Here is a 19403-nt window from a genome sequence, read left to right on the forward strand (position 1 = left end):
TGTCATGCCACCGCATCCAAATCCATCTAAGTATGTAAAAAATCAAAGAAATAAAATACTGTAAAATTAATTAAAACGAGTGTATCCACAATTTCCAAACAGATTAATTCTCCACATAATAAATTCACACAAAATCACAAAAAATTCGAAGAGAAACCAATCGATGAAGAAACAAAGTGTATACATTTCTTTGGCGCCACCATCTTCGCAAGCCCAGTAACTTTACTCTCCTCCACCGCCACTCTCCTCAAAGCCGCCGCCGCCTCCACCACCAGCGCCTCCACCCCTTCCCCTCCGATCCCACCGCAGCAACTCACATCAACTCCCCCCAAATTCCGGCAACTCCTCACCATCGCAACCACCGCCGCGTCGCTCAATCTGCCGCAGCCCCTCAGCCGCACCTCCTCCAATCCATCACACGACACCACCATCGACACCAGATCCTTATCCGCCATCATCTCGTTGTGCGACAGATCGAGCCTCCGCAATTTCCCCAATTCCTGCCCCAGCGCCGCCAGCAGCCCGGCCTCCCTCTCCACCACGTCGCAGTTTATCAGAGCCAGCTCCTCCACCGCATCGCCGATCGCCCTCGCCACCGCCTTCAGCCCTTCGCCGCTGACGAGGCAGCAGCTCTCCAATCTTAGGGTTTTCAGATTTTTGAAATTGGGGTTTTCGGATAAGGCTATTAAATGTGAGTTGTCGAGATCGAGGGGCAACCTCAGATCGAGTTTCTTCAAGCTGCATTTGCTCTGATTGATGAAGCGGAGGAGGCCCTCTTTGCTGCCGCCGTCGTAGACCAGCAGCGATTGCAGAGAGATGCAGTCGGCGGCTAATTTCAGCAGCACCGAATCGACGATGCTTCTGCAAGTTCTTAGCTCGAGTTCTTGAATACCGTTCAAGAATTTCAGAAAATTCGAAAACGAAGCGGAATCTCCGACGCTTTCGCAGCTCTTGAGCTGCAATTTCTTCACATTCTTGCAGTTTCTCCACAAACAGCTCAGCCCGCTGTCTCCGGCCAAAATCCCACGCAGGGAGAGGCTCTCCAAATCCAATTCCAAATCAAAAGCGTCTCTGTTTTCTTCAATTTCAAGATTATCAGCTTCCGTCGATGTGCCGGTGAAGGAAAGAGACAGCGATTTCAATGAACCGAAAGAGGGCAGCCAGTGGAAAGAGAGAGGTCTAGAGAGAGAAACTGAGATGGAGGAGAGATGGACGCAAGAAGCTGAAAGCGTGTAGAGGGCGAAGGGGGAAACGGGATCGCTCGGGTGGCGGAGCTGCCGGAGGTTGGGGCAGGAATCGGCCACGGCGAGGAGGAGCGGGTCGCCGCCGCCGGAGAGAGAGATTGAGGAGAGATAAGGATGGTGGGAGAGGAAAGTGGATAAGGATGTGATGGTGGTGGGGTTGTAGGGAGGGGGGAAATTGAGGGAGAGGGAGGTGGTGGAGGAGTGGAGGAGGCGGCGCCACCGCTTGGAGACGAGGGAGACCGCGGCGGAGGACGGCGGAGGGAGGCGGCGGAAGATTTCTTCGAGGAGCTCATCGCAGAGATGCGTGTCCATTTTGAAGATTTTTGTGTCTTTCTTTTTTTTGGGATTGATTTTGTAGTTTTAGTCTTTTTTTATAATTGAGGATTTGATGTTATGACGTTGAATTTGACTATTCAATACAACAAGTCTACATTTTACCTAACATTTTGCATTTTTTAGTAGCGCTATTTAGATCAAATATATCTAGACAAAAAAACATGATAAAAATGAATTTATTTAATTTTTTATTTAAAATAAAAGAAGATTTAGTTAATTTTACTGCTTTGTTCACATTTGTAGTTATTTTTCTAAATTTTATACTTATTTAAATTTGTTGTAATTTTTTGTGTAATTTTTGTACATTAAAAATAAAAAAAGTGGATAATACAATAATTTATTTTTTTAAAACCAAAAGATTTAAGTAAATTAATTTTTTATATATTTGATTATTTTTTATTTAAATATATTTTGTCCAAATAATATTATTGTTCATTTGGATAAGTAAAAGTGCATTAAAAAGGGGTCAAAACTAAAAACATTTCTAATATATGAATCTACTCACATATTACATCTTTTGCCTCGAAAAAGTGTCATGATTAAAAATTTAAAATCTCCAAACTAGGAAATAGAGTAGCAAGGTAAATAGTACTCCCTCCGTCCGCCAAAAGTATTCCACTTTAGTTGGGCACGGAGTTTAATAAAATTGGAGATGATGTTGATGTAGTGGAGAAAGGGTCCCATCACTTTATGAGATGTGTGGTTGAGATTGAATTTGGAGTGAGTTTTTTGTAAATAAAGAGTGTTTGTAAGAATAAAATATAAAGGTGGATGGTGGGACCATGACTTAAAAAGGAAAGTGGAATACTTTTTGCGGACGCCAAATATAGTAATTGTGGAATACTTTTGGCGGACAGAGGGAGTAATACATTTCCTAATACCAAAATAATTAAGTGTTTATCCTCTTTGGTAATTGGAATTATTTTATGGTAATAGTATTATAAGTCAACAGGAAATTTAATTATTGTTCTTTTTTTTTAAAAAAAAAAAGGAAATTTAATTATTGTGAGTAATTGTTGATTTTGATTTTTGAATGAGAAAATTTTGTATTAACTGTGACGGGTGATTTGCCATAATTTGATATTTTAAAGTAGATATATATACGTTGACTTGGGGTATTTGATTTAAACCAAAAATTTAATTAGATCAAATACAAAAAATAAGGTGCTCAGACAGGTTTTAGGAAATCAATCATAGATATAAAAATCTAAGAAACGCTAAAACCATCAGTCATCACTGGTGCTCCTTTGATATCCATGTTACTAACCTTGATCATATTGTAATGATTTTTTTTTTTTGAACGAGATATTGTAGTGAATTAAAATGAAAGAGAGAGAAAGGAGATGCTGGCATCGTGTGTTGGTTTAATGATAGAATAATTAATGTTTAAGGTCAAAGATTTCAGATTTGAATCCACTGGAACTCGAAATTAAATCATCGTATTTGAGAAAAATTATCCACCTTATGGAATGTGAGAAGAACGAAAAATTGTAAAAATATATATTCCATCTCTTTTTCTTCGTTGTATAAACATAGATTTTAAAGATCATATTATAGTGAACTCGAATCTGAGACGTTTGACCTCAAACATTAATCACTTGTTTTCCATCATAGTCATAGAGAATGCATCCTAAAGTTGTCTGTCTATTGCAACGCTACCTAAAAGTATTACTCCTTCCGTCCCACTTTAAATGGCACAGTAGAAATTGACACATAGATTTAAAAATAAGATGGTAAGAGTATGTGTTTAAGGACCACATATTATTTATAGAAAGTATTACTCCATCCGTTCCGCGAAGCTTGAGCAGTAGTTTTTTTCGGGTTGTTCCGCAAAGCTTGAGCACTTTCTTTATATGGCAAAAATTTTTCATTTTATTCACCTTTTCACTACTACACTTAACACACAAAATACTACTTCACTTCTTAAAATTCGCGCCTAAAAAAAATTACTCAAGTTTCACGGGACGGAGGGAGTATTATAAATGAGACAAACTAGATCAATTATCCCTTCAAATGTATATTTTGGTTATAGTCAAGATGACGCGCAACACATAGCGTGCAGGGTAAATAAAATGAGTTGTGAGTTGTAACTCAACTTGGATAAAACATCAACATGACTTGACACTCACTTGCTAAATCTTTTAAAGCAAAACAACATTTCATTTCAAAAGATTTAGAAGGTCCCCATTTAAGCGCACCAGCATATTTGTGTCTATATTATTCTATTTCACATAACTTGCATTAGTGGAACAAAAAGAGGAGATGTAACACCAGGTCACATCCCATGTCTTTCAACATTTTCTTCCTATCTTCAGCATAATCATCGTTGATAAGCAATCATTCCTTAGAAGTTACTACAGTATTATTTAACACACCCACACACAAGAGCACCATTGATTTTCATCAAGTCCTACAATCGAATCAAAGCCTCCAATCTTTTTGTGAAGATAATGAATCTTTTTTTCGAAGGATCAGAAAAAAAAATGAATCTTTTTGATGACATAGTTAAGTAGCATACTCAAGAAATGATTTCGTACCTTGTCGAGAATGGGGCACTTGGACACAAAGCAATGGAGATTTTGTTGTGCTTCAAGCTCCACCTCTGGGAATATATTCTAATTAAAACCACAATCCCAATTGCCTAACAAAGCTTCCAAGCCAAGACCATTGCAAAGCTTAAGCGAGACGAATGTCTTCCGTCTTGAACCGAGACAACGAGGGATGAATGTGAACACAGAGAAGCCAGCAGGGGAGAAGATTAATCATGATTCATGCAAATGAAGATGTAAGTAGCACTGCTCCATAACCTAAGGCACTCAATCCAATTCCACAAGTCATCTAATCTAAATGCACCTTTGAACAAAAGAAATGCAGCTGGAGGAATACCAATAACATGTTGCAATCAGGGTGAGACAAAGCCCCTATGAAAGGTAAAACACGCGATGCTGCACATGTGAAGAAGAGGCCAACTAGAGAAGAAGTGATCCACATTAAAAGGCTGATCGATGGTGAGGAATTAGGAAAATGGCAGAGGAAATAACGAACTAATGTTACAATTGCACCCCACAAATAGATAATGAGAGCAGTTTTTGCAGCATAAAGACAGTTCCATGCTGTAAAAAGAGCAGCAGCATTACAGAAAAAAGGACAAATGAAACTTCTCAAGAAGATTATTCAGAACTCATGAACTAAAAATCAAAACATAGATATTAATAAAGCAACTAGCACAAGAAAATGGAGAAAGAGCATATAAATACCATTAGGATCAAGCTAGTGATCACTTGGTTTAACGATATTAGAGCATCCACTATGGAGAAATTTTTGAAGAAGAAATGGAGGAACAACCATATAATATAGCATAGCCCCCCATCTGCTTGTTGTTTGCTAAAAAACAACTACACCAACTCATCTTTCAGATATTATGCTGATGTTCTTCGAAAAATATTTCATGTCGTCAGGGGCATTTACTTTACATGATTGATAAGACGTATGATTGGGCATTTTTATTCTCACGAGTAGGATTTCTTCAGTTTCACCATTTCAATGGGATACGAATCAAGCAAAACTAGTTAAATTGCAAACAAAAACTAAATCCAAATTTCAACTGGATCTGTATTGTAATGACCCGACTTTTAATTGAGGATTAAAATCTTCTAATAACTGATTTAAGGATTTATTATGATAATTAGGGTTCGGCATCCATTAATAAAATACACTTATATGAAATTGATGATTTATATACGTGATGATTTATTTTTATTTTATTTTTAATGAGTGACACTCAAAATATATTTTGAGTCCATTAATTTATTAATGAGGATTTAACCTTGAAGTGTTAAAAATGAATTTTTATTTATTTCTAAGGTTGATCCATGTGGTTAGTTAATTTATTAAATTGACAAGCCCAAATGGATTTTATACTTCAAATAAAAATTAGTCTTGTATGTGTCAGAGTTTGGAATCATATAATATATTAATCTCTTAGATATTTTAATGATTAAATTTGAATAAATCCTACGCATGCTGAAGAATTTACTACGCATGCTGAAGAAATTCTTCAGTCATACTAAATATGCCGAAAAAGAATTTCATGTTCATACCAACATTTCCACGATCCTCACCACCCCATTTTTCTTTTATAATCTACACCATTCTTCACCCAAACCTCACCACTTCACCATTTCTAAATTCCTGCAGCAAGTTCAGACAACAACATACACCAGAATCTTAAGGTTTTTCTCCTTAAGCTTATTTCATTAAACCTGTGCAGAGAACCACCAAAGCCACATACAATTACTGAATATTTCTTTATGTGTTTACAAGATATGCTATATATGAACTGAAATTAGAGAGAGCTTATATTGGAAGAAAAGAAATTCATATTTACATGAATATATGCTTGAGTACACTTTACAATTGAGTAGTTACAGTATGAGAACAATCCTATATTTTTTGAACTGAAAATGAGGCTTGGACCCCTGTTTTGTATGTGTGAGTCGAGAGAGGGAGAGGGCAGCCATGGTGACTCTTCGTCGCCGGCGGTCAACGGACGGCGACGGAGCCGCGGTGGCTTCCGATCTGCCAAAGAGGGGGAAGGGAGATAAGTTTTCAGATTTTAATTTAGAAAAGGGAAAGGATGAGGGAAGGAAAAAGAAAAGGAGAGAAAGGAAATTAGAGTTACCTGTTTTCAGACGGCGGTCAGCGGCGGAGCCATGGTGGCTCGTCGTCGGCGGCGGCGGCGGTAACGTGACAGCCGTGACGTCGCCGTTGCTCCGATTCAGCCAAATCAAAAGAGAGAGAGAGGAGTTTTCAGTTTTAATCTAAAAAGGAAAGAAGGGGAAAATGAAAGAAGTTAGGGTTTTACCTGGGCTCTCCGGCGACGGTGGCGGCTCCTGGCCGTCTGTCCACCGGCGAAGGGGAGGACGACGCGGCGGCGCGGCTTTCGCCGTGTCTGCGTGCGTGTGTGTGTGAGTCAGTGAGAAGAGGAGACCGAGGGGGTGAGAGGGAGAGGCGAGACGTCCGGCGAGGCGGCGCCGCACTCGACCGATCAGAGAGAGAGCAGAGAGAGTCGGGAGAGGTCCGAGAGAGAGATGAGAGGCGCATGTGTGTGTGCTGAAAATGTGTTTAAGTGTGTGTTTATTTAGGGTTAGTGTGAGAAGTGGGCTTGGGCTTCAATATGTTTGGGCTGAAATTTAATTGTTGTTGGGCCGAGACTTGGGCCATTTTATTAATTGTTGTTGGGCCGAGACTTGGGCCCTTATTTAATTAATTGATGAGCTTAGATTTAAATATTTGGGCTTCTTTAATTTAATTGTTTGGGCCTTATTCAAAGAAAAACATGATAGACTTAATTTATCTAATTAATTTGGGCTTATATCTATTTAAATTATTTGAGCTCTTAATTATTAATTTAAATTGAGCTTGATTAATTTAATTATATATTGACCTTTAAATTAATTATTTAAATGGAGTTCTTTATTTCAAGTATTTATAAATGGATTATAAAATAAAATATTTTGAGTTAAACTCTCATTTAAATTAATTCTTTTCAAATGACTTATTAATATGGATTATTTGAAAATGATTAAATGATTTTAAATATAAGAAAGCATGATCTATGATGATATAATTTATCTATGTGATATTATAGGATTTGTTTTTAAATGACGGAATATTTGACTTGATGACATAAATAGAACGAGTTATGATTAATGCGCATGTTGATGTTCGAATAAATAGTTTCGAACCTAAATGATAGTTATGTGATAATGTTTTGAGTTTAAGGTTTTGACGAGATAAGATTAATATGGATGTTAGAACCCTAAAATCATTAAAGGAGATAGTTTAGTTTAGAGACCTATCTTCCTTTCTTTCACGACTTCTCCTCGAATTTATCGATTCTTCGTCAATAAAGGTCCAGACGGGAAGTGATAGCTAAAGAGGGAAGTAACTCTACGCCCGTTGTGGGAACGAATAAGGTGGGCTTTCTTAAAACACGTATATAGAGATCCCCTGCATACAGGCCTCTTATACGAAATGAAATGAATGACATGATATGACTGTATTATTTCAAATGGTGAATGGTTCTTATGAAATGAAATGTTTATGGAAATGATTAATTGATGAATGGTTCTTATGAAAGGAAAGGAAATGTTTATGAAATGATTGTCTGCCAAAAATGTTTATGTTTTATGTATGCATCCTATCTGTGTTGGTTCGCCAACTATAAAGGAAATCGAATTCGGACCCTACGCTAGACGAAGGTTTGCTAGTAAGGGTTAACGTGTACACTCATGGAGACTGTGTGTCGCTTGCGACCGGTCTTGGCGTCCGTGGAAGGAGGCCTCCTTCCCGGCGCGTAAAAGGAACAGATAAGGATCATATAGACTGAAAATGGGATGCGCATCCAACCTTATGAAATGAAAGAAAATGTTTAGTAAGCACGGGTCCTTCAAGTAAAACCCTGTGTGTTACTGTTGGCAGTTCAATAAAAGATATAAAATGTTATGTTTTCGGCATATGTTCACTGAGTATTTTTACTCAGCCCTGCATGTTGTTTTCCCTAATGTGCAGGTTGAGCGGGTGATGGAATGGAGTGGAGTTGAGCGGAAGTACCTTTTGACATAAAATAATAATGTAACCTTGAGTATACATCTTCATATGTATATCTCACACGTATTTCCGCTGCAAGATACTCTGATTATGTTAAGGTTTTTATTTTAATTATGATACTCTTTTGTTGATAATCCACTTCGACGGGCCTTCCCGAACAAACGTCTTGTATTTGCCCAAGTGATCAGTTATGATCCTAGTGTTATATAATAAATGTCTCTTTTCGTAAAATGTTTGATTGTTAAGTAAATGCCCCTTTCTTTCCCCGCTTCTTAATCCCCTTCCCGAGTCATAACCCCGGTTAAGCCATCCTTACGGATTGCGGGCTGTGACATGTATGCAACGCAATTTCATATTCATTTTCCTATTATGCATTTTCGCTGCATATCTGCATCACACACAGTATAAATTATTTGAGTATTTCTTACTTAATCGTGCAGTAGCCACTGTAAATTCTCACAAGCAAATACTCGTCCTAATGTGAAAAATAATATATAGAGAGAGGTAAAATTCTGCCAGGCATTAACGCAAACACCAGCTATGCAACACAATTGCTGAAAGTTCAATCCAACTCTTCCATGGTAAGGAATTAATCATCTTCCATCAATTCTCGAAATCTACATAGCATAACATACCTGACAAAAAGAGGCTGAGAAATGAGAAGAAGGCCGGCGTGATAGTAATCGTATTAATAGGTCGCGGCTTCGATCCAACGACGGATAAAACTTCCGCCATCGCCGCTCGGCGTTGAGCTTTTGCCAACCTCTGATACAGTGTGTGTGATGACACTCGATTTAGCTCATAATTTTAACCACTAATTTGAAACAAAATAAAAATATATTTATAATTTATGTTTGAAATATTATTTATATTTATTTTATAGTATATTGTAATTTTAGTACTTTGAAATTATGTAATTCAGCTTTCAATTCATGTAATTTCACTTTTATAAACTTTTAATTTATGTATTTTTATTTTAATTAAAATGATTTTAATTTCTATCATTATGTATCCCATTATCTATTTCAATTTTTTGTTAATTGGTTATTTCATACTCCCTCCGTCCATGAAAGAACTTCCTAGGAGGGAGTGGCACGGGTTTTAATAAAATGTTGTATAGTGTATTGAGAGTGGAGAAAAAGTTGTAAAGTGTATTGGGAATTGTGAAAAAGTATTAATAATTTATTGTGTTGTTTTAATTAATGTTATTTGAGTGGTGGGAATTGTCTTAAAAGGGGAGTATTTTTTAAGTGGTGGGGTATTGTCCCAAAATAGGAAAAAGTAGGAAGTTCTTTCGTGGACGGAGGGAGTATTATTGAATGCAAAAGTATATGTTCATTCAACTAGCTATCATTGTCAGCTTTAGTAATTGTGGTTGGATTTCACAAGCTATCTCATTTTTGTTGTTGGTCATTCTACATTATTGAGACTGCAAAAGCTTTTGTTCATTTAACTATCTCTCATTTTCAGCTTTAGTTATTGTGATTGGATATCACTAGCTAGTTCATTTTATTGCCTTTGGTTATTCCACATTATTAATTATAAAAGATTGTATTCATTCAACTATCTATCATTATCAACTTTAATTATTGCGGTTAGATTTCATATTTGTAAAAAATCACAATTTATAATTATAATTAAAAACATTGCATTGACGTGCAAAGTTACTGTATTCTCTGTGAAATTAACTACATTCGGGAAAAAAATGATAACATGCTTCCTCCAATATTCATTCTCATTTGAACTTCTCCTTATGTTGTGGTTAAGGTGATTGAAGTAATCATAGATAAAATAGGAGAAAGATATATTAATTAAATATAACATAAATTGAATGCTTAGGATGGTGGCTAATAATAGTAGTCTAAGAATTTCTTTGAAAAAAAAAATCTCGAGTTCAAATCATACGATTTTAAAATGTAATTATTCATTAAAAGTCATTTTTATATTATTTTAGAATATTAAATGAAAGGTGGAAAGTTTTTACATCTTTTATAAACCATGCCATTTGTAAAATTCGAATTGAATATCAAATCATAAAATAGAATCAACTTTAAAAATGATGGGCTCTCCCCACAAGTGGAATTGAAATGTGTCATCACATTTTGTGGCCTTTATCCACTCCACCCCCACTTGCTCTATCATTCTCGGTAATTATTAAGAATAATAATAATTAAAGAGATTCATTGCACATTATTATATTATTTGGCATGATTCACGCCATAAGATACTCATCAAGGGAATTGAACAGCACATTAATTATTTAAGAGCATGTTGATATTATAAAATTACTATACGAGTTGTAACAAAAGCACTCAACATGTGAACTGAAAAATTACTAGTTTTTTAACATAGTGTTTGGCCAAGCTTATTTTTAAATAATTTATAAGTTCAAATAATTTCTCAAGAGAATTGTGTGTTAAAGAGATGAAATCACAACTAGAAAGAGACAATTAGAAGGTTTATATTGTAGAATAACCATCCATGTATAGTTGATTACTTTTGTAAAATGATTGTTATTTGTAAGATTATGACAAAATAAATTGGGTTGAGGATCTGATTTTATGGAAAGCTTATAATTAGTTGAAACTTATTTTTATGATTTAAAACTTATTTTGTCAAACACTTTTAAAGAGCTTGTAAGCTTAGTCAAACACTTTTTAAGTTATGACGTATTAATTATTAAGTATTTATCTAGTATATTTCGAAAAGAAAAGTAGATTTTGTCTCATATTTATCATAGTATGCACATGAATTAAATGTGTGGGTAAGCTAACATTTTGTCACATGTGAATCATTAGTTAAATTTTCATGCCTAAAATCACCTTATCTAGTGCATTATCCGTCGATGACTATATTCATTTTTCACTTAAATTCTCCTAAACAAAACTAAATGTTAAATAGAATCAAATTGAAATAAATAATTCCAAAGTAAATTTGTAATATAACTGAATTAATTTTTTTAATTTTGATTGTGTGGTTGGCTTAGTATATTCAATATTTATTTATTTTCCTTTTTTGGTGCGTAGCATCTGATTGAACCACACGACCTTGATTATAACGAAGTCTTGTTGACTTTGTATCGAAATGAAATAGAAGCGAAGAAAGCAAATTAAAGGAAATTTAATCGGTCAATTCTAGTGACCGGGTCAATTTCAATTAAAATACTCCCACTCATATTTTTTTAACTTTTTTTTTAAAAAAAGGCAATAGGATAATATTCATATTTAAAAAATCATTTTTGTGTCGATCTTTTCCATTATACAATAGTCTAATTAGGTAAATTAAGACTTTTTATAATTGATTAACACCATCAAATTAATACCTTTAAATTTTAATCTCTAGATTATCGCATGTCGTTCGTTCACATACATGCAGGTAAAGAATAAATTTAAATCAATGTAAATCTTGACACCACATACATGCATGCATGCCGGTAAACAATAAATTTGAATCGATCTAAATCTTGATTTGTTAGTATTAGTCAAATGTTAGAGTAGTTAATGTTTAAGGCCAAAAGTTTAGGTTCGAGTCCATCGTGGCAAGGTCTTTAAATTTTTTTTATTTAATATTATTAATTTATATAAAAAAAATTAATTATAGTATATGCCAACGCAGCTTGTCAAGATGATCATATTATGTGAAATTTAATAATTATAGGAGTATGATTTATTTTGACAAGTTATATTTAGTTATTTTAACACGCATAAACCCAAACCTAACATATATAGCTGCAAAGACAAATTAATCGCATGTCGTGTTTTTTTGGGCGAAGAATCATAAATCATTTTTTATCCATCAGAATTATTTTTTCGTCTCATTCGTTCGTATTATAATTTTGGTCAATGGTCATCACCATAATTACTGCGCAAAATATAATAATACAAGAGATAACAAATTTATTATCTATTTTTGTCCTCACGTTCAAATAAATAAAATGAAAAAAAGCATACTTTTTCCACCACTGTTAATAACATAAAATAATCCTCATGCAATGCGTGGTGATACCATTAATAAATTTGTTTGATGGAATGAACTTCATAGCTACATGAAATTTAACAAATATAATCATAATTGATTGATTTATTGATTTCACTATGAACCATTTATATAAATGATTGTAAATGCTTGTATATATAATTGTAAAATTTAACCAATGATCATATTATACATTAAAAAAAGTGCATTATATTATATTTATCTCATTATACAAATATTTTCTCCATCTCAATTAACTTGATCAATTTTTTCTTGAGTCGTCCCAATTAAGCTGATCGATTTCCTTATAATGAATAAATATAAACAATGAAACATGTAATTACTTATTCACTTTATTATCAAAAAACTCTAGTTTCTTAAATCCAACGTTGGAAAAGAAATTGATTACTTAGCTGGAAGGAATGAAGTACTTCATTCGTCCTCATAAAATGTCGTGTTTTTTTGGGCGAAGAATCATAAATCATTTTTTATCCATCAGAATTATTTTTTCGTCTCATTCGTTCGTATTATAATTTTGGTCAATGGTCATCACCATAATTACTGCGCAAAATATAATAATACAAGAGATAACAAATTTATTATCTATTTTTGTCCTCACGTTCAAATAAATAAAATGAAAAAAAGCATACTTTTTCCACCACTGTTAATAACATAAAATAATCCTCATGCAATGCGTGGTGATACCATTAATAAATTTGTTTGATGGAATGAACTTCATAGCTACATGAAATTTAACAAATATAATCATAATTGATTGATTTATTGATTTCACTATGAACCATTTATATAAATGATTGTAAATGCTTGTATATATAATTGTAAAATTTAACCAATGATCATATTATACATTAAAAAAAGTGCATTATATTATATTTATCTCATTATACAAATATTTTCTCCATCTCAATTAACTTGATCAATTTTTTCTTGAGTCGTCCCAATTAAGCTGATCGATTTCCTTATAATGAATAAATATAAACAATGAAACATGTAATTACTTATTCACTTTATTATCAAAAAACTCTAGTTTCTTAAATCCAACGTTGGAAAAGAAATTGATTACTTAGCTGGAAGGAATGAAGTACTTCATTCGTCCTCATAAAATGTATTCAATTTATCATTTTTGTTCGTCCTCATGAAATGTATCCAGTCTATTTATAATAAGTTTTCCACTCATAATAAAGTGAGACCCTTACTCTACTCACAACACATTCAACTATTTTATTAAAACTCGTGTCGTTTACAAACATATACTTTTTATAAGGACGAAAAAAGTATTATTGAATCCAGACCTCCCACAAAGAAGAGCATTTAAATGCCTCGACTTTGTCACTTGAGCCGAAGTGGATATATTTGTAATTCATCGTACATGAAGCTGACAACACGTTGAGTCGATCGAGTTCTCTATATATAGCACATAATTCCGCCCACGTCTAAAGCCGCTTTCCATTTTTAAAAGACTTTTCCTTCCCACTAAAGTCTAAGTCCAAGTCGAAGTGGCGATGCATCGAGGTAAGCCCCCCTTGTTTGACCCCCACTCAATTTCCACTCAATTTCTCGAGATTATAAACATTCGATTTCTGCACATACAAACATATAATCATAGAGATCATCTTCATTTCATCTCAAATCTATTTTTTTTTCTCTGCATATAGACGGTTTGGGTAAAATCGTTGCTGCGCACGTGGCAGCTGCTACGGTCGTCGGCCTCGCCTCCGCCGCAGTCATGCATTTCCACCGCCGCCACTCCAAACCCTCCGACGACCTCGCTCCGCTCCTCCACCGCACCGAGTCCGGCCGCCTCGGAAAAATCGAGAGATTTTCCCATTATCTCGGTATATATATATACATATATATATTTAATTAATATCTATAGATATATAGATTATAATGAAACATATATTATGGTTGATTTCGCAGCAAGGCAAATGGGATTTGAGGATGAAAGCGACTGCCCGCAGCTAATAAAATTGGCGTATGAATATCTCAAGAGATCCAAAGGAGTTGATGATAAAATATATGAATATTTCGCAAAACAGCCAACTGCAGAGGATTTGTATGTGAATTTGGTTGAAGAATTCGAGAGATGCATTCTCGGATACTTGGCTTTTCATTGGAGCCACGCCCCTCTCTTAATTAGCCAGGTTTTTCTTCTTTTTTTTAAAAAAATAAAAATAGTTTTTATGAAAATTTTCATCAATTTTTATTTATTTTTTTATTTTTAATAATGGTGTGGAGATGAATTTGCAGATACTGAGCGTTGATTCTGAGCAGAAAAGGCTGAAGGAGCTCGTGATGGCAGCTACAAGGTGACTTTAACTGTTTAATTAATTAACTTTTTTAATCATCAATTATTAAAGGCATGAATAAATAATTCGGGTTAGGTGTCGGACTTTGAATTGGATACACGTTTGATAAAGAGATTAGACTTTTAGCACGAAATATTGAAGTAGACATTTTGTATGATAATAATATTTTTGTATTCATCGTGATAAAATACAGATTTTTATTCATTTTTTTATTAAAGGTCATATTTGGAGTTGGTTGCCAGATGGACCACAACTAGATAATCATATAAGTTTTTTTTTTTTTTTTTTGGGAGAGGATAGATAATCTTATAAGTTGGTCCATTGTTAGTTGTAAGTTGTAACCCAAGCAAAATAAATACCTAAGTATTATTGAATCACTGGCTAGCCATAAACTAAATAAAATCAGATATTGTTATTTCCCTGCTTAATATTACCTCCGTCATATTATTTATGGCACATATATTTTTGGTACGGAGATTAAAAAAAGTAAGATATTAGTGTAAAAGTACGTAAATGTGTGTGAGCCCATATGATTTGTAGTATAAAAGTGTGTGGACCCATATGATTGTAATGTAAAATTATTACCAAAAATAGAATTGAGCCATTTAACTTGGGACACCCCAACATAGAATACGTGCCATTAATAATGAGACAGAGAGAGTAATAATTATACTAGTATATATTGTGCTTATGTACTACATCCTTCCCAATTATATATATAGACTCTTTTTTGAATATTCCAAATACATAAGCATTCTAGTGATATTGTATGTATTATATGGGATCATTTCCTAGGATCATTTCCTACGTAGTAGTACTAATTTTTAATAACCAACAAAATATTTATTGCCAACGGTGAGATATTGTTGGCATTTATCAGATTGAACTTACTATCGAATTCGGATATTGGTAGAAAGACTTGAAAATAAACTCTTATCCAACTATAAAATTAAATGATTTTTCCATGAAAGTTTGGAATAAACCGTAAGTCTAAAAATAGAGTAGTCGAGGCTAGACGAAGACCTAGGGTAAAAAAAAGTAGTATCCAAAAATTGACAACAGTCACAATCATTTGTTTTGAGGGACAAAAGTAACAAATTTAATTTAGTATTCAATTCAATTTTGAAAATGAAATTCAAGAAACTGGTCCCATATGTAGTTTTCATCAATGAGAAGGACACATTGGTTTCCATTTTTAGACGAAACAAATATTGAAATTGAAATTACTCAATGCCCCACATCTTGGCTGTAAGCAATTAATTTTGGAAGAAGATAATATAAGATAAGTTCAGCTCTCACTTTCATCAAAGTATCCTATTCTGAAGTCATTATATGCAAGAGCATCCACGGTCGCGAGCCAAACTTTCGGGCTCGTAGGTGGGCCCCATACGTCTAGCCACCGGCTCTGTAACAACGAGTCCCATCTCATAACTCAAGATTTTTCTCATATTTTTTATTTTTCTTTGGGCCGTCCCCCACGCTCTTCTCACTCGTGCACCCGAAGCTCATTTGTAGGCACTGCTTACACCAATCGGGCTTCTCAGTGACAGAGGGCTCGAGTGAGCTGGGCGCGCACGCTCCGCGAGCCTCGTTGCAGATGCTCTAAATCCACCTAATTGCAGTCATGAGATTATTTTTGATACCTTATGGGATTATAACAAATTAACAAATTAAGAATAAATTGTAATATATTTGTATTTGTTTAATAGCTCATGGGAGTCATTTTTCTCCTCCAAATACACAAATGCAACATTTTAAAACCACGACTATCACCACTTTTTCTAATTTGCGCGATCTTTTTTTCACTCACCAAATACACAGTTAACTTTTCTTAAAATTCGCGTCCATTTCATCGAGGAAGATGTTTTCGTGAAATGTTGCAGGAAGCTAAGGTTCGACAAGATGACGAAGGACCTGAAAGTGACGAGGGTATTTTCTACATTAGTGGAGGAGCTGAAAGCAATCGGAACAATATCATCAAACAATGCATTGAATAATTCCGATGTGATGGCTCCGGTGGCCCTGAGCCAACGGAGCCCCGTCCTCCTCCTTATGGGCGGCGGCATGGGCGCCGGCAAGAGCACCGTCCTTAAGGATATCATGAAAGAGTAATCTACCTCACCTCTTTTAATTACCATTTCTTTTTTATTCGTCTAGATTAATTGATGATTATGATATTTTGAAATGTGATCAGTATTATTGTAGCTCAAGTATATAAATTAAGTATGTGTGCGTGTGTTGGCCTAGCGGTAAATTTCTTATTTTCTAGGATTAATAATGTCTTATGTCTGAACTTTCAGCATTTTTCATGAAATGTTCCGAACTTTCAGTCTTCTCCTAAAAAAACTTTGAACTTTCAGCGTAACAGAAAGATAATTTATTTTGGGAACCGTCATTATTGAAAAACGTTGAAATTTCTAGAGTTTTGTCATCTTCTCATCACTAAATTTTGTGTATCGGGAAATTTTATGAAAAATGTTAAAAGTTCGGGGTTTTTTAGAAGAATGTATTGAAGCATGAGTTTATGACCTATATTCGATTCCTCTAACGTTGGACGCTTGGTGAAATCTTGCAGATCATTCTGGTCGGGAGCCGCCACAAATGCTGTGGTTGTGGAGGCCGATGCTTTCAAGGAGACAGACGTCATCTACCGCGCCTTGAGCTCAAGAGGGCATCATCAAGACATGCTTCAAACAGCTGAACTCGTAATTTTCCCTCCATTTTCCGAGATTGATTATCACTTGGGATGAAATGAAACCCTAGCTCACAATTTTGATGCAAACACAGGTGCACCAATCCTCAACGGATGCTGCGTCGTCGCTCCTAGTGACCGCGTTGAACGAGGGGCGGGATGTGATCATGGACGGCACCCTGTCGTGGGAGCCCTTCGTGGAGGAGACGATTGCAATGGCGAGGAACGTGCACAGGCACCGGTACAGGATGGGGGTGGGCTACAAGGTCGAAGAGGACGGCTCCATCACGGAGAACTATTGGGCTCGTGTCGAGGGCGAGGGCGAGGGGGACGAGGAGACGATGAGGAACAGGAAGCCGTATAGGATTGAGTTGGTGGGAGTTGTTTGTGATCCATATCTTGCTGTTGTTAGAGGCATAAGGTGTGTTTGATTGATTTGCATATATTTTTTTTTGACAATTTCACCTCATTTTCATGTGATTTTAAACATGATTTCATGTCTCAATTCTTGTTGCAGGAGGGCAATACAAGTAGGGAGAGCAGTGAGGGTGCAATCACAGCTGAAATCACATAAGAGATTTGCTAATGCATTTCCAAGATACACTCATCTTGTTGATAATGCTAGGCTCTACTGCACCAACGCACCCGGAGGCCCTCCGAGGGTACGTTGATATACTTCTATTGCATTCGTGGATGATTGACGTGTGTTAATATAAGGAAAAATATACACGTCATTCATCTATGTAGTTAAAAGATTTTCTAGAACACTAAATTAAATTGATTTAGAAATTAAGACAAAATTTCCGGACTTGTAAAAGTAAGACGTTAATTAATACAGTAAGTAAATGCACCCACACGATAATTATCGGCCCATTTCAAGAGTTTTAGGCTCACTCAAAATTAAGATGAGCCGAAAACTAAATTTTTGGGCTTGCAAAAGTAGAGTAATAATTAAAATGGGTACAGAATTGTCCTGCGGGCGCATTGCTTATTAATTAGTGTACTACCATTGCAAGTCCGATTTTTTTTGTCATAGTTTCCAAATCAATTTAATTAAGAGGATGTTTGGCTGAGCTTATAATCTGTAAAAATAAGCTCCTCAAAAAATAAATTCATCTACCTCAATTTATTTTTTTCATAATCCTATATGAAATAGTAATTATTTTATAAATATTATTCAATCATAATTTGTTATTTTCATCCTATAATCTCTCAAGTTCTTCTCTCTTTGATTTTCCACTCTACCTAAAAATTCTCGATCTAGTTTATAAGCTCAATATAAGCTTTTTAAAATAAGTTCAACCAAACACCCTCTAAGATATTGTCCTAAAAAATTCTCTAACTCTTCGTCTATGTATGTAATAGATAATGTCGCACAAATTTACGATAGAGGATCTTAATATGAGCCATTTTTGTGCAGTTGATAGCATGGAAAGATGGAGTGAGCAACCTGTTGGTGGATACAGATGAAATAAAATGTTTGACATCAGTGAAAGAGTTGAACGATGAAGCAGAGTCGATATACGAGCTGTACAAGAATCCGAGCACAATGTACGAGCCTGGCTCAGTGTGGAATGAGATAGTGATGCACTCTACTAGATCTAGTCTTCAGCTGCAGCTCAGAACTGCTGTCAAGAAAATCGAAACTCATGTTTCTTCGTAACATTTTTGTGTCTGTTTGTAAGTTGCATTGTTTTAACTGTATAGGTGCGAGTTGCAGACCAAATCTGTTTGAAAATACTACCATTTTCTACTTCTTTGGGAAAGAAATCAATTTTCAACAATAATAGGGGTTTTTTATCTAAAACTTGTAGATTTACATTAAGATGTAAGAAATTGTCCCATTGATAATGCATGACTCATTACTGTTCGGTACGGTTATTAAAAAGAAGATGAATTAAAGCATAAAAGTGATAAAAATTGGTGAAACCCACGACTTTTTGTAAGAGAATATAATCTTCTTTTCTGGAACAGACTATTATTAATGGGACAGACGAAAAAGAAAAGTGATAAATTATCAATAGGACGGAGGGAGTAATATATAGCGGCAATTCTTTATACTTGTCCGAATATAAGGGTGAAGGGTTGAACAAATTTAAAAAAAAATAAATAGGAAATTAAGAATCTAACATAAAAACGACATAATAATAAAAAAAGGTAATATGATGCCTAGAAAGATGATTAGCAACAAATTCAACAAAGGATAAACCTTTT

The 19403-nt window shown here is 34.9% G+C and overlaps 2 protein-coding genes across 6 annotated transcripts; one reads left to right on the plus strand and one right to left on the minus strand.

Annotated features, from left to right (window-relative positions):
- Nucleotides 1-47: 47 nt before the first annotated feature.
- LOC130991291 (F-box/LRR-repeat protein 4-like) lies at nucleotides 48-9112 on the minus strand. 5 transcript variants are annotated; one of them, XM_057915417.1, is made up of 4 exons: nucleotides 8828-9028; nucleotides 4467-4549; nucleotides 2450-4280; nucleotides 48-2175 (listed from the first exon to the last, which is right to left on the minus strand). In XM_057915417.1, exon 4 carries the CDS (start codon nucleotides 1554-1556, stop codon nucleotides 135-137), a length of 1422 nt encoding a protein of 473 aa, XP_057771400.1. In that variant the 5' UTR covers nucleotides 1557-2175; nucleotides 2450-4280; nucleotides 4467-4549; nucleotides 8828-9028; the 3' UTR covers nucleotides 48-134. The 5 variants fall into 5 exon arrangements, with proteins under 5 accessions (XP_057771400.1, XP_057771397.1, XP_057771398.1 ...); XM_057915414.1 differs by having other exon boundaries at nucleotides 2450-4549; nucleotides 8828-9112; XM_057915415.1 differs by having other exon boundaries at nucleotides 48-5190; nucleotides 8526-9112.
- A 2502-nt stretch (nucleotides 9113-11614) lies between these two features.
- Nucleotides 11615-18996, plus strand: LOC130991292 (calmodulin calcium-dependent NAD kinase). The gene is made up of 10 exons (XM_057915419.1): nucleotides 11615-11791; nucleotides 13479-13700; nucleotides 13844-14023; nucleotides 14109-14332; nucleotides 14439-14497; nucleotides 16381-16605; nucleotides 17073-17202; nucleotides 17285-17610; nucleotides 17707-17851; nucleotides 18610-18996. Exons 2-10 carry the CDS (start codon nucleotides 13691-13693, stop codon nucleotides 18850-18852), a joined length of 1542 nt encoding a protein of 513 aa, XP_057771402.1. The 5' UTR covers nucleotides 11615-11791; nucleotides 13479-13690; the 3' UTR covers nucleotides 18853-18996.
- Nucleotides 18997-19403: the final 407 nt, after the last annotated feature.

The sequence above is a fragment of the Salvia miltiorrhiza genome, chromosome 7 (genome assembly GCF_028751815.1).
Source record: "Salvia miltiorrhiza cultivar Shanhuang (shh) chromosome 7, IMPLAD_Smil_shh, whole genome shotgun sequence".
Lineage (NCBI taxonomy): Eukaryota > Viridiplantae > Streptophyta > Magnoliopsida > Lamiales > Lamiaceae > Salvia > Salvia miltiorrhiza.

Excerpts from the sequence above, each read along its gene's own strand:
- LOC130991291 (XM_057915414.1), bottom strand. The coding sequence starts at position 1,556 with ATGGACACGCATCTCTGCGATGAGCTCCTCGAAGAAATCTTCCGCCGC.
- LOC130991292 (XM_057915419.1), top strand. Across the intron at positions 17,611-17,706 it reads GCTGTTGTTAGAGGCATAAG|GAGGGCAATACAAGTAGGGA; the intron begins GTGTGTTTGATT and ends TTCTTGTTGCAG. Across the intron at positions 17,852-18,609 it reads CACCCGGAGGCCCTCCGAGG|TTGATAGCATGGAAAGATGG; the intron begins GTACGTTGATAT and ends ATTTTTGTGCAG.